The sequence below is a fragment of the Psittacula echo genome (assembly GCF_963264785.1).
Source record: "Psittacula echo genome assembly, chromosome: 6".
NCBI classification, from domain to species: Eukaryota; Metazoa; Chordata; class Aves; order Psittaciformes; family Psittacidae; genus Psittacula; species Psittacula echo.
This window is the reverse complement of record NC_137743.1, coordinates 31,448,135-31,464,039: the sequence shown is the minus strand read 5'-3', so window position 1 is coordinate 31,464,039 and position 15,905 is coordinate 31,448,135. Positions and strand designations below refer to the sequence as shown.

The window sequence follows — 15,905 nt, the reverse complement described above, 5'->3', positions numbered from 1 at the left end:
CTGCTTTGCTTGCAAGTGCAGCTTTTGCTTTCCCTATTAAACTGTCTTTATATTGACCTGTGGATCTAGTCATCTTCCTTCTATTTTCTCCCCATCCCTTGGGAGAGGGAACTGAGTGAATAAACATCCACTCAAACTGGGGGGGTGTTTGGCTGGTGGACAGGGTCAATCCACCACAAGAACTGGCTGATGTGTTAAAATTCACCAACCTTGTTCATTCCCAAAAGAGAAAAGACTGAAAAATCAGGTAAAATAAATAAAAACCAAGACAGTTTACAAACAAACCTACCACTGCAGAGGCAATTGTACAGCTCTGGTCACTGGTGGCTTTGAGATGTGCATCTATGGGCTGTGTTCCAGGTCAAACCACAGCTAATTGTTTCTGTGAGAGAGCAGTGTGGTCTGTGGGTAGGGTTATTTTTTGGTTTTTGAAGCCCATCTGAGGAAACATGTGCAGGTGTTGGGATAAGGGGCAGACTGTCATCTTTTCTGGCTGTCACTCTCACTTCAGTCTAGAGGGGTGTCGTGGTTTAAGCCCAGGCCGTATATCAGAACCACGCAGTCTACTTCTCCCCCCACCTTCTTTCCCCCCGCTCCTGGAGGGATGGGGAGCAGAATCGAAAGAATGCAACTCCCACGGGTTGTGATAAGAACAGTTTAATAACTAAGGTATAACACAAATCACTACTGCTACCACCAATAATAATAATGATAAGGGAAATAACAAGGGAAGAGAATACAACACCTCACTGATCAATAACTCGCCCCCACCCCACCATGATTCAGCCCTTACGGGTACTCTCCGTCCTACATCCTGGGCATGACGTGCTGTGGTATGGAATACCTCTTTGGCTAGTTTGGGTCAGGTGTCCTGTCCCTGCTTCCTCCCGGCTTCCCCTCCTCCCTGGCAGAGCATGAGACTCACAAAGTCCTTGGTCAGGGTAAACATTCTGAAACATTCTGAAAGAAAAAATCGGCTTTATCAGTATTATCCGCAGGCCGAAAGTCAAAACACAGCACTGCACCAGCTACTAAGAAGGAGAGAAAATGACTGCTACTGCTAAACCAGGACAAGGGGACAGCAGAAATGGTGGAGGTTGCTGCCCTGACTTACCTGACATGGCACCTGTTTGTGCTGTCACATCTTCTTTTCCTCACGCTTGGTGGGGCAGGAAAGCCCCCAGAATTCTGCCCATTTATTCCTAAAACAGTCTGCAATGAAATTGATGATTTTAGAAAAATTACCGTCTTGTGGATAAATGGAGAAACAACTCTGAGGTAGGATATCTTCTCAGTTAGGAAAAAAAAAAAAAATCTTTAAAACATCTCAACCTCAGTTCTTTCAGGATAAATGCTTATCCTGAGGAGGCTAACATCTGTTCAAGTTCCCTGGAAGTATCACTGCTGGGAATTGTTGTGTTTAACTAATGCTAGGTTGGAATTTGGTGTTGTCTCTGCTCTGCCATGAGCTTTCGGTGGTAACAAACACCTGCAGCTGACAACAGTGGTAAAAGGACATGAGAAAGGTAGTGGGAATGACCAGGGACAAGGCTTTTCCTTTCACTTTCACCAGAAGTTAACCCCAGGCCTGTGCCATTGAGACAGTTGTGATCTGTTTATAAAACTTGCTTCAGATGCAGTGCATCTTTGCAATAAAAGCACCCTCTTACCAGCGCAAGCCACTTATGTCCAAGTGTAGGAAGGGAAAGAATGAGCCGAGGAACTTCAGGTTCTTCCCCAAGATGTAACTGGAGTATTCTAGGGGAGGCAGAATTAGCAGCAGGACACAAAGAGACCAGAACTTCCTAGCAGAGAGCCTGGAGGGTGAGGCTGACGGCCCACCAAACATGACCCGTGATGGAAACTGTTATTCTATTAATAATCCTGTTTCAGCAAACCCTCAACCTAGGAAGACTGCACTGAATCAGCAGTTTCTTTTCTTTTGTTCTTTCCTGATATAGTAACCCCAATTGCACAATCAGAGTCAATCTATTGCTGCAGTCAGTGATGGTGCAGCAAGAAATGAAAGACAGCAGAAAGCGGGGTGAAATGAGTAAGCATACGCAATGGCTGAACAAGCATGATCATTGGTACATGATCTCTGATGTCTGTGGCATGGCCAAGACCCCCAGCACCACGTGCACAGGGAAATCTGCCACATGTTTATGGAGGCTGATATCCAGATAGAAACACACCATAACTCTCCCAGGCAGCTAGATGCTCACTTGACTGACAGAAATGTGGCAGCACGCAGAGCTGCATGTGGCTACATCAACTGGAAATAAGGGGAAAATGAAGTTTGACCAGTTGGGTAGGCAACCACAACTGGTGGGCAAAGTTGGGTTCAATCATGACTTTGATATGGATCTTCCTGAAATACCTAAGTGGAGAATTGGATTTTGAACCCTGAAGCAGTGCAGATCAGACTGTTAAAATTGGGGGTCTCTACCCTTGCTTTTGCACCCATGCTACCTGGGCCATTGAGAATGGCATGGCCACAGCATTACCATGAGAGATGGGAAAGCATATCCCTGAACTTCTTTCTCAGGGAGGAGGGCACAAAGATCTCATTGCACCTTTTGCCTTTCAGAAGCGTTTTTGAAAACTTCTTTTTAATAGTTTTGAAGTAAAATGGATTTACCTAGAAGTGTTTTTAAAAGCCTCTCTGCTGTAAATCTGTTCTCTGTGGGCACCTGAATCACATCCATCCCTAAACATCCACTTGGCAATACAAGTACGGTCATGTCCAGCTCATCACCTGCACCAGCAAGAGTAGATGGCTTCAGGCTCACACAGAATAGTCAGCTGAACCACCCAAACCATCAGATATGGGCTGGATATGAGCCCTTACCCCAGTGAGGAAGATGCACAGGTAGTTACTATGGTCCAGCTGTTCGGTGGTAACCTCTCAGGCCACCCTAATTCAAGGGGGTATCTGAGCTACTCACAATAAAGTAAATTATCCAAATTCCTATGCAGTGTGTGGCAGAATACATGATAATGGAGAATTCCTCTTCCTCCCTGCTGATGCCAAACAAGATCACAGCTGCACAAGCACTTTGGAAAGGAGAACACAAAAGTGGATTTAAAAATCCCCACATATTTTTAACGTAAGCCTTTAAGAGACAGGTGCAGAACAGAAGGCTTCATTCTGCGCTGGGCTGTCAGGGTGTGGATTTCCAACTCACTTCTATCTGAAGCTCATGCTACACTTTCTTCCATGGCCACGCAAAGCACTGAGGACCCAGCAGCCACGTAGATGAGCACAGACCCACAGCCAGGGAGAAGGCCAAGTGGTGGGGACTGTCCTGAGCCTCCGGGAGGGCAGCACATGGCAGCAGCATCATGGGTGCAAAGGGCTTTGCCCAGTGTCTACCGAAGGCTTTCACCTGCGAGCTTGGGTGAGTCATTTCGCTTTGCAAAATCAAAATCAACCCTGGCACAACCGGAGACTCCAAAATGTCAAATGCCACAGTGAGGTCTGCAGCCTTAAGTTTTACAGGATGAGAGCAAAGAAGAGGTATGGTGGTAGGAACTGTGTGTGAGGGTGTGGAAAATCAGTCAGGGAGGAAGCAGAGTCCTGAAAAGAGCTTTGGCAAGTGGGCTGCAAGTGCCTCTCCTCCATTTCATCCCAAAGCCAATTTAGGCTTCAGCATCCCCATCTCACCATCATTTGCTTGTCTTCACAATTCCTCCTGATTCTTTCCCTCCTTGTCCTACAGCCATGTACCATCACTAAAGTGTCATCTTGGTGCAATTTACTGTGCTTTCGCTCGCATATAGTGCTGTACCTCCCTTTCTGGGGGATGGAACTCCAAGCTAATATTGAACCTGGGATCTTCTTGGCTACATAAGGAGGTTTATTTGTGTTAGAAGCAAAATGACCACTCCATGCCCAACCCCAGCAAACTGCACAGATGTTGAATAACTCAGGGCTGAATGTCTTGCAGGATCCTACCCAAGGTTCCATGGACATGGTGTCCCCAAGTGAGCACACAAAATCAGCTGAATATCTTAGCTGTGGGATTTTTTGAGGAACTGTTCAAATTACCACATCACAGTTCTCACAAGTTTATAAAAAATGAGTAGATAGGAAAAGCATATCAGAAAGCATACCAAATCAGGAGGCAGATAGGAAGTCCCTTCAGTTCTTTATTGTCCATAATCTGACAAGGCTTTAGGTTAGCCACAAGAAATTCGTCATGAAAATTAAAGACAGATATGGGGAAGATGGAAATTTGAGTGATATGAACACTTTCAGCATTTCAGACAAGATTGGGTTTGCTTCAGCTGCTACCACAACCTTTCAGATAAGTGGTAAGGATTCATTTTATTAAATGGATTGATACGGATTTTATCTTGTCTATTAAAAAGCAGTACATAAAAATGAAATATTATATTTGTACTGCCTAATAAATTGCTTTAATAATGATTTTGCTAATAAATTAACTTCCATTTAAAATGGGAAGTATATGAAAATGCCCTTTCTAGCCAAAAGCTGATGCTGAGAATCACAAAAAATTAGTTCTTTTCCTGTTTTAGAAAATGCCTAATTTCACTGAATAAAACTTTCATGTCTTAATAGTTGAGAAACTGAAATCACCAGATCAAATAGAAAAATGTAAGTGTATAAATTTTTAGCTGAATATAAATATTTCATTGCTGACTAAACCATTCTATTGTAAAACCAATTAAATCAGTGTACTCATTCAAAACCAAGACTTTAAACTCCTGATTACATTACTTTGAAAAAACTCAATTAAAGGCAACTGAGTGAATGTCTGAAGTAGGTATAAATATTTCTGATTTTTTTTTCTCCCTAAAACCCAAAATGCAACAAAGCGGGTTATTTCTTTTACACTTGCTGGTGACAATTTGTTTAAAATGTTGCAGCTTGTTTTCATTTGTTCTGCAATTCAATTTATTATTGATTTTTCATCTGTTTCAATGCATACATGATTCGCTGCTGTAATTGCATATATGTGTCGCTCTTGATGGAGAGGGCATTCAACCCTCTTTGAATGACACCCTGGGATATAAAAAAGCAGTGGAACAGATAGTTTATTGGTGCAGAAATGGGAGAGCTACAGCATACTGTTATAGGCTGGGTTGAGTCGTGATGGAAGTGAGCTGGTTAAATTGGCTAAGGAAAAGATGGCCAAGTGAATCACACTGCAAAGCCTGGGTGAGAGGAAGGCAGCCTGCCTTGCCTGCAGGGCATGGCAGCCTTGCAGAGGGACCTTGCTGCTCCCTGTTGCTGGAAAGCACTGCTAATTTATCATGGCCAGGCCTTAAACAGCTGGAAGAGAATGGAGTTAGTAGCAGGAGATATGTGAGATGATGTTTAGCCTACTTCTGTTGGGTTTTAGAGCCTCGAATCCAAAGAAAGCCATCTACATGCTGTGCCTGGGCAGTCCTCGGCATTTACCTGCTGCTGCTGACAGCCGGCCAGGGGCTGCTGGCATACAAAGGTAAGGCTGCAACCTTACTGCAAGCTTGACATCAAAAGACAGCTTTTCTGGACGTGGGCAACTGGCGATGAGCACGCAGATAGGAAACCTCTAAGGGAGCATGGTTGCTCCTCTTCACACAGCAAGTCAAAGCAACAGCTGAAGGAAACCATTCCCCCACCCCATATATGTGCTTTGCGTGTGCAAAAGCACCCCTGGCTGCACTCCTGTCTGCAGCAAACACCGGCACATGAAAATCAGCTCTACAGGTCAAACAGTGGTGGTATTTACCCTTCAAGGGTGTCAAGGAGCTGCTGTGCTGAACAGACATTTCCCAACCAGATCAGGCAGGAAATATTCACCTCATGGGCCTTTTGTTTCCTCAGTTTTTAAGATGCAGAGAGAGATATTGAAATTTCAAGAACAAAATACCTCCTCTACAGAAGAGATTGTGGAAAGTTCCTTTCCCGGCAAATTGCTTTTGGAGAGAAACTCTAGAGAGAAGCCCATGGGACATGAAGGAGAAGACTGGAGGAGAAGCATGGAAGAGGAAATCACTATAATTAAAAGCAGCAATGCAAACCTGATGATGATGATGAACAATATCACCCTGGTTGCAGGTATAGCTCCATTTCTTCATGCTGGCTGTATAGTGGAGAAAGCTGGTTCTTCAGCCCTACCGGAAAAGCTTGGCTAAAAACCTAGTTCAGATGAACAAGCAGCTGGGGCAAGATTTGGCCCTCTTGTCAGTTGGTGATGTCCCAGTGCCCAGGGCTGGACACTGGCTTCAGATGCCTTGGGTGGGGTTCTGGACACATGTGGGGAAGCTGGAGCACAGCCTTTTGCAGCTCTCCTGGATCCTGCTGCAGCTGCACATGCAGTGTTGGGCTGCTCTTCCCTCCTGAAACTTGTAGACCTGGGCTCTGGGTGCCCTCTGAAAGGATAGTGTCCTCAGCCCAGACATCAAGCCTATCAACCCCATACTGATATGTTCCACACTGAGCACTGATTACTGAAAGAGATCCATTTAATATTCGTTTCAGGGCCTCCTGGACGCCAAGGATATCCTGGTCCACCAGGTATGTTGGTAAATGAGCCATAAGCAACTTTTCCTCCTCTTTTTTCCCCCAAGAGACCTGAAGTGAGTGCTTGGGCTTTCAGTCTCTAGACCCATATCCTACCCAATGCACAGACATCCAGTGCCCTGGCCATAAGGAGACCTGTTGCACCTTTTGAGTGATCCCCCAGGAGCCCAGCTTGCCCAAGTGCTGCCACAGAGGTTGGTGACCGCCACAGAGGTTGGTGACCACCACAGAGGAACAACTCTGGCTCTGTATCCTCACTGCTACCCCACCAGAAAAGCTCAGGGATTATCTGCAGTAATCATCTCAAATCTCCATGTGAGACAAGAGAGGACCCGTGAGGGGGTTATGTGTCTCCTACAACCAGAGGATAGCTGGGCTTTTTGCTCCAGATGTACCAAGTCCTGCTGTCCAGCTCACTCCAGGACAACTCAAGGAGACCTCCCTAATCCCTGCTCTGCAGGGCCACAGCTAAAGAGTGTGTGTAACAGTGGCAGATTTGCGACCTCACCCACTCTGTCCCAGAGGAAATGATCACACAGACTCAGGAATGAGCTGGGTGTGAGTGCTCCCCTGCACAGCCAAACACAAGCTGCTGCCCTGGGCACCTGGGGGTTTTGAGTAGAGCTACACTCACTGCAGGAGGCAAATATGTTCAGACTATGAGGATGCTGCAATGCTAATCTAATATTGGCTCCACTTTGAGCAGAGGTTGGACTAGGAAATAGTTTCTGTAATCCAATGATAATGATCTGACAATCCAGTGATGATGATCTAAGATGCAATCCTTGTTAGGTTAGGTCTGTATCTCATCCATCCCTAGTTCTTGGCTACGCTAATGAGGTTTTCCAAAGAAAAAAACCCCAAACTAATAAAATTTTTAAAAATCATGTTTTCATATTTTTCTGGCTGTACTTACAACACTGAACCAGCACCTCCTGCCAAGCACCATTACTATATATCAGAACCCAAATAATTCTGTGCATTTTCAGGAAAGATCTTCCCAAATGTCCCCATGAGCTGGGCTTGGCTGGAGGACAGCTGGCCACTGCCCAGCCATGCACTCAACCAAGATCCATGGTCTTTATTCAAGAGGTTATTCTGGTCCTTGCCAGCTGAAGATTGGCCTCAGTGGTGACTGAAGCAGTGTGCATAAGTGATGATTAAAAAATTCATCTCTTCTTAGCCATTACTGTAAACAGATGATGTGTGTCAGATGATATATGTATTTTATTTCTCAGGGCTACAGGGACTACCAGGGATAAAGGGAGAACAAGGATTCCAAGGTAAGGCTTTTCTGACCCCTGAATTACTTCTTTGGATGAATATAAAGTGGCTTTATGGATGATTTTATGGGCAATCTTGTCTTCAGTCAAGGTGTAAATCAGTGGGAATGGCATTGGAGTTGAAAGAAATAAGCATATGTAAAACTAATGAACATGAACAAAAGCAAATCTTAGCTCAAAAAAATCTTATTCTAGAAGTCAGTGTGTACCGGTTATGGTGGGCCAGTTCTCCACTGCCACCAGCATCACTCTCAAGCAAACAGAGAGCAGAGTCTGGCTCATGCCCACAGCTGAGCCACATAGCCTGCTGCTGACATTCACTAGATACAACACCTGATGAAGCATTAAAAAAGTGGTGTTGTCCTCACAGGCTTACGTGGACTGCCGGGTGAGAAGGGGAGCAAAGGAGATCCTGGTACTCCTGGCCCACGTGGTGTACCAGGAGTGGGAGGAGAGAAAGGAGAGATGGGTCTTGCAGGTAAGACTTCTTCATTACCTCAAAATTTTTAAGATTCTCCTGTTTAAACTCATTCTACTTAAAACACCAGAAGAAGTCTCCATAGGTCAGTATTTTGTAAAAATACAGGCAGCCCTGAGCATGGCCTGCTCAATGAGGGAGCAGGACACAGGAACCTGGTCTGAAGGGACTTCATTTCTTATCAAACTTCAGCAAAGCTACCAGACAAGGGCTGGGGGAAGAGGGCATGAAAATTGTTGACTCTGTACCGTGGAAGTCTCTTTGTAGAGTGACATTTGTTTAATGAAAGCCACAAGTATTCAATTGTCAGCCTATTCCACATTGAAGCAGAGATGTTTGCAATAGGATAAAACCTATTTCTGAGAGCTTTAAATCTTACATATAAGCCTGACTTTTACACACCTTAAGTGGAAGAGTTAAGCATAGTGTTTCTTCTCTATAACATGCATTACTGGGCATCTTCTGAATACTATTGTTCAGTGGTCTCACATGGGCTTCACCTGAAAGCAGGATAGCAAAAGAAAGCAGATGTGTGTGGTGCAGACCATGAAGAACAGTTGGACAGGTTGGTTGGAGCTTCCTCAGATCTTCCATCAGATCACACATGCTCCAGTGCACTTATTAGCACAAGTTGTTCCAGAAGAGAAAAGTTAAAGTAGGATTAGCGAAAGGTGAGGACTATGGGATTATTCTGGAGCAGAAAGATGAAGATGTCAGTCTTTAAATGAGGCATTTTCAAGTAATTCAGTTCTTTGGGACCATGCTGATCAGCTGTTCAGAGAAGAAAAGGCTAAGGGAAGATGTGGCAATTCCCTGAAAGCATAGGAGTGGAATACATTGTCCTCCATCTCCATTGTGGCTAGGAGAAAGGAAGGGTTCAGACTGCAATAATGGATATTTAGAGAAGAAAACATTCTAGTGATAGGGATAGTTTGAGGAATAGACTGGGTAAGTGTCATGGCACCACTGCAAGTCTTTAACATCAGGTCAAACATCTGGCCAGACAGTCTGGCAGAACTGAGGGTGGCTTAGGCAGACTATTGAGGTGCCATCCAGCCCTGTCCTCCTACACCTTTAAGGGAATGCCACTCAATGGTAAATGCAGGTTTGAGGCCAAACTCTGCTACTTATGCAGCTACGCGGAGGTGCTGCACTGGCTGCAGAGATGGATGAATAAGTTTGTTTGGTTTGATTTTGCTTTTCTTTTTTTTTTTTTAAATTATACACGTGTGCTGTGCTGTTCAATAGGTCCTCAAGGACAGAAAGGTGAAACAGGCAAGAAGGGGGACCCTGGGCCCCGTGGACCAATGGGTCCTCAGGGACAGCAGGGAGTCCCAGGAACGCCAGGTTTCAATGGTAAGTGCAGAGGACACAGCACATATGCATGGTGCAGGGCTGCCCTACCTGAAGTGTGTGGCTAAGCGTCATTAGCACTGATGCTAGGATGTTGTTACAGGTAGCATGGGGGAGCCTGGACGTCCTGGGCAGAAAGGAGAGGCAGGTAAGCAGTACAGAATATGTAGTTTCCTCTAGAAATATGATACTGATCTTTTTTTAGATGATGTTTCATGACAAGGCTAGATCCCAACATGGGTAAAAGATGATGATTAGATTAAAAAAAAATATTCCAGTGTTGTGTAAAATCATTCCACAGCCTTAGCTGTCTCATTTGGACTCTGCTTACTGTGCAGGAGAATGAATGGGAAAGAAGGGTCCTGTACCATGGAGGGTCATGTCCTCCTTCTTGACATGTGTGCACACACAAGGACAGAAAGTGGCTGCTCTTCTAGGACAGCACTTGTGCCTTTCAAGGCTGACAGTCTGCAAGGACAGCCTCTCACTCCAGCACTCACTGCACCACTAAGATTAGTGCTGCCAGGGAAGGATTGCAATTCTGAGAGTCCCAGTGACTGTTTTGCCTTCATAGGGTCAACTCAATCTGCATTGCGCAGAGGTTGGTGATTGAACTTTCTTTTTTTCACTGTCATATGTTGTGTCGCATTTCATATGTGCTGCTTTTGCTCAACCTCAAGGTGTAACCGGACCACAGGGACCTCAGGGAATTCCTGGAATTGAAGGCAGACCTGGTCAGAAAGGGGAGAAGGGGGACCTGGGGCCTAGTGGTAGTCCAGGTACAACACTACTCAAACCTATAACTCACTGAGCAACTATTCTGGTCTTACTTTGTGTGATGGCTTCACCCTTACTGATTTGCTTTTAATTTCAGGAATACCAGGTGTTCCAGGACTCAGAGGTGAAAAGGGAGACAAAGGAGTACCAGGTAAAGGAGAATAAAAGATGTTCGGGGCTGACAATATGCATCATGCAGACACTGGAAAGGGGTCTGCAACAGCAAGGAGATTTGTTGGGTCCTGTTCATGGAGCCCCTACACATCCCAGGATGACATATTGGGCCTGGGCCTCTGCTGGGGTATTAGCTGTTCACTGGAGGGGTTGTTTCTGTAAGATGAACAAGGAGGTGATGTTGCCTACATTTTTGTGTAAATAGAAAACGCACAAAGCAGCAGTTTAAGATGAAACAAACAATAACCTCCCTACCCTGGAGTGAAAGACAAATTGTACTGCCTGTAAAGCTGATGAGAATGGGTTATTAAGCATAGGAAGACAGCAAGCATTTGTCCTGGGCTCCTCTGTAGCATTGCAGGAAGAGGTATCTTAGAAGGCCAACTTAGAGCACATAACACAGGCCTTTTCTTTGACCTTCCATCTGACAAAGCCACCTCTCTGTCTCAGGCACCCAAATGATAGGGTGACATTTTGCAGTACAAGCCTCTTCCCATGTATTTCTCTTGAACTGATCATTTTAACCCTGAATTTATGTAGTGTACACAACCTCTTATCACCATCAGGAGGTGACAAAGGTCCAAGTGCTGCACCCTTCTACTTCCATTGATACCTGAATGATAGAGATGGGAGTCACCTGTCTCTATCCCATCAGTGGAGTTTAGGATATGGAATAAATGACCAGAAGTTGATTGACTTCTGGAGAACTCTCCATTGCCTGTATTTTCTTGATTGATGACGTCTGCACTGGGTATAATGGGAAATCAGACACCCACTTGAGAAATAGATGCCCATGGTGTGGACCGCTGAACTAGATGTGTTGAAATCCATTATAAATACTAGTTTGTGTACACTTTTATAAATGTATAAATATCTGTCTTATAATATTTTCATTTGTTTTGATGATCTCAGGTCTTCCAGGGCAAAAAGGAACAAGGGGAGACCAGGGCCCACCAGGTAAACCCTTGTTTGACAGCATGACTTTGTCTTATGATGCAAAGCACTTTAAATGTCACATTTCACTTCTCTGCATCAATGTGAAATGCTCATCATGTGCCTTCCTTGGGAAGGGACAAAGGCAATGACTTTCTGGCTTTCCACCCAGGCAGCCTAGGCCTAACTGGTCAGAAAGGAAGCAAGGGTGATCGTGGCAATCAGGGTCCAAAAGGAGAACCAGGAGTAAAAGGAGACAAGGGAGAGCATGGATTCCCTGGTAAGTCTGTTTGCCATGGGGTCTGTGGAGCTGATGGTGCATTTGGGTTTGGGACTGTACATCACAGACTGGCACAAGCATGTTAACAAAGCTCATTTGGAGGAACTCAGCAGACAGATCAGTCTTCCCAGAAGATGAATTTGCCGAGGGTCACATTTATACCTTGAGAGGTGTGTTAAAGACATGCAAGTAAACAGATATATTAGATTTTCTCAAATCCTTGATCTTACAGAAAACTGGAACAAGCCATCCTCCTCTTTACTTGGTACAGAGACATCCTGCAGCATACCACACTGCTGGGATAAATCCCATGGCAGTCAGGAACACTGAACTGGAAACACCAGTGCTATTTAACTATGACTCGCTAATTGTAGGACACAAAAATAGTTCAAAAGAGCCAACACTGCAGCTACTCCCCACCCTTACCCCCTCCCTTCTGATCACAGAATGCTTCCAAAAACCATAAGACCATAATATAGTAATAAAAATCTGACCTGTGAAGCATCCAGTGTTCCAGATGGGTTTTTTTTTAATTGCTCACATAGAACAGTACAAGAGTCCTCAAACATAAAATAAACTAGAGCCTATGTGAGGGTCCTCCATGCACTCCTCTTGTGGAGCTTTGTCTCTGGAGGAGGATAAAAGTGTAAATGGGGTGACTCCAGGCTAGGGACTCCCCTCTACATGGGTGACATCTCCTGGTCCCTAGAAGGAGACAGCAGTGTGTGCTTTGTGGAGGTAGCTTCTAGGGGAAGAGCTCATTGGGTCTTTTTCAAACACTCCTGTTCTCAAGACCAGGATGATGCACAGAAATATGGAGGACTGTTGGGAGTGGCTTTCAGCTGCCCAGTGCCAGTACCTGGAGAGCAAATACCACAATGTAGATCTTCCTGCAAGTACTCTGGGAGATACCATGCCTGCTTCTGGAAAGTCCAAAGGCTATCAGAGATGTAATCTTGCAGGTAGTAGTGGGAATAAGATACACTTCCCGTGAGTGAGTGGATGGGATTTTGCAAGTGGTCCTTTTCTTGGGTCACATGTTAGTAAGACTTTGCTGTATGGTATACTGGTCTTCTTGCCATGTTTCTTTTACATTCCCTTAGTCACTTTAGGGGGTGCATTCTACAAGAGGACAGAGTCCTTATATCTCTGACTTACACAATTATTCAGAAAAAGTTAATAACTGAATTTTTCCCCGAACAGCTGTCAAATATTTGCTTTTTTTAATTTGGAACAGGTTCACCAGGAACAAAAGGGAGCAAAGGTGAAAAAGGAGAAGGTACTGGACTTTCCTTTCTTCTCTACTTGCTCTCTAGCATTGAAGCTATCTGAAATCAGGACCAACTTTGAATTGTTTGGATTTGAGTTACCATTAACTTGTGGTCCCACCCTGGCTACAGCCACGGAGATGGGAACATTTGTCCAGTTTGGGCAGTCACTGCTTCTGTCTTTCAGTTTGCTTTTTTCTTCATGCCTATATGACCAGTAGAGTTATTTTCTTCTCCTCTGAACTGTCAGGCAGCTTGAGTCCTTTTGTACGAATTGCGGGAGGAGGCAGGAAAGGCCGTGTGGAAATCTTGCACAAAGGGTCCTGGGGAACAATATGTGACGATGGCTGGAGCATCCAAGATGCCACTGTGGTCTGCCGAATGCTGGGGTACACCCTCGCAATCGATGCCTTCACAGCCACAGCAGGTGAGTTCACACCAGCTTTTTACCTCCCCAGGCCCAGCATGGGAGGTTACGCACACACATAAAGCACCATAGCAAGGTCCTATACATGGGCAGCAGGAGAATAAAGATCTCCTGAAAGGGGCAGCTCATTTCCCTTGGGATGGGGGAGCTGCATGTCCATTGCTGCTTGAACTGTGCCCAAAGGCTTGATTTCCAACAAGCCAGCTGTGCAAACCAACCTACACCTGCTGTTCACAGGGGTCTCTTTAGAAAAAAACCAAACATATTCTTTCTTTAGGCCAACAGTTTGTTTGCTTGTTTGTTTGTTTAATTCATCTTTCAAAGGCTCTGGACAAATTTGGCTTGATGACGTGAATTGCAGAGGGCATGAATATTCAATTTTGGACTGTGAAAACCCAGACTGGGGTGTGAACAACTGCTCGCACAACGAGGACGCTGGGCTGGAGTGCATTTGATGGGACAGAGAGGCTGTCCTGGGAGCCGCTGCCTGCCTCTGCTCTCTATGTGGCTTTTCTTCATAACGTGAACCCAATTTCATCAGTTTGTGCTTATGGTCTTTACCAGGTCATAGTGATATTGACAGAGAAAGTTGAATTTTCCATAAATCAATGATGGTTTCAAGACCCAAAGGTAACCTGAAACATTCCAGGTGTCACAAAACAACCAGAGCCCTGGCATGTAAGTCAGTTCACAGCTTTTCCAGTTACCTGACAGCAGCTCATCTGCAGTAGCTCCCATGTCTAAGTCCACAGAGAAGGAGAGATGGTCCACTTCAGCTTAGTGCAGTAAGAGAGAACAGGATCAGTGTGCAGAAACAGGCAGTTACTGCAGCTGAGCTGGCTAGTTCATCCTCATCACAGCACAGTTGTGAATCTAAGCCTAAAACCCCCAGTGAAGTGCATACATCCAAGAAAGCAGATGCTCAGAAATCATCAGATGATCTTTCTGGCATGCAAATAGAAATGTTCTCCAGAAACTATGCTGATCACAGGTTTAAGTGCAAAAATAAGTGCCTGGGATCTAAGTGCCATACTATCCTGGTTTAGCACAGACCTTGTTTTTGACCTTGGCCAAGTCCCCTGCCTTCTCTGTCAGTGTTTCCTAACCTGTCCCCATAAGCAATACTCCTTATCTTATCTGGTGCCTAAAGCTAAGCATTTCACACCTTTAGAAATTAGATGCTTCAGTAAAGCAAAAGAACAATGAATAAAAGTTATAACAAGAAAGTATCAGCTAATTCAACTTCCAGAGTGAAAATATGGACCCCAAACTATGGGCTTCTACCTTAACTGAAAGTGTTACATGTGTCTGAGATAACAGCTGAGGGGCTCCTCTTCCTTAAGGATTTTTTTTTTCTGGAGTCTTACCTTTTTCCACCAGCACAGGGCATTTGGCAGGTGACAAGCAGCCTCTGTACATGTAGCAGGGCACTTTGCAACAACCTCCTTGTGTACATTTGATTCCTGGCTCTGGTTTAGAGAAGGCAAGGAGTACCTGCCACAAACCTTGGTAGTCCTGGTATTTCGTAGCTGGTGGAAGCATGAAAGCAGTGGCTTATCTGCACAAGAAGAGACAAAAGCTTTCTCTTCTGGTAGGGAGCCCCAGCAGCACTAATGCACGCTGAGTATCAGCGCTTGGGCTAACACAGCTTTCTGCAGGGCTCCCACAAACAGTGCTGAGCCTGCATGGATTTCCTTCATCTTTCTTTGTATGTCAGTGTGTAAATAAAATGTTTGCACTATTAGGAGATAAAGGATTTACAAGCTGCATTCTTGTCTTGATACATCAGCATGTGGTGCTAACACTCCCATTTTCTCACATTCCTCCCTAATAGGATATGTTTGTCACCATTTTTCAGGGTAAATGTTGAGATATTTGATTTTTTCATAAGTCAAAACTTCCACTGAAGGGAAAGTCACCATGTTCCAAATGACGACCCTTTGGCTGACTTAAATTCCCATAAATCTCCTTTTTGGAGAATGGGCATCCAGAAAATAATAATTATACCAGGATTCAGGTCAAGACATACGGGTTATATCTACATGCTCAGGGCAAAAGACACCATAGACCAGCCTGTCTGCCCCTAAGTGCAGCAGGAACAGGTTCAACTCAAGTTACTGTCCAGCAGTATGGCCATAAAGCAGAGCATGATGTGCTTAACCTAGTCCCCTGCCACTTCTTCACCTTGCAGTGCTGTTGCAAAAATCTGCACTCTGGAGCCAGAGGGATTTCCTGGCAGTCTGGGAGAGCCCATGCCAACACTGAAGAGCTCAGTGCCAAGTACACAACATGTCATTCATGTTGCAGGGACCAAAGGAGGAAGCAGGATGTGGGCAGTGGAGGGAGTGCCTGTGTTTAAGCTCAGTGGCAGCACAACTTTGTTGCAGCACAGCCCTG

The 15,905-nt window shown here is 44.9% G+C and overlaps 1 protein-coding gene across 1 annotated transcript; it reads left to right on the top strand.

The window, feature by feature from the left end:
- Positions 1–3,220: 3,220 nt before the first annotated feature.
- Positions 3,221–13,963, top strand: MARCO (macrophage receptor with collagenous structure; the record flags this gene model as incomplete). Its single annotated transcript, XM_080621986.1, is given in 14 exon segments — positions 3,221–3,256; positions 3,260–3,401; positions 5,370–5,471; positions 5,837–6,070; positions 6,494–6,529; positions 7,774–7,818; positions 8,189–8,296; positions 9,545–9,705; positions 10,347–10,428; positions 10,524–10,577; positions 11,706–11,813; positions 13,051–13,092; positions 13,269–13,508; positions 13,833–13,963. Coding segments are annotated over 14 exon segments (1,521 nt in total).
- Positions 13,964–15,905: the final 1,942 nt, after the last annotated feature.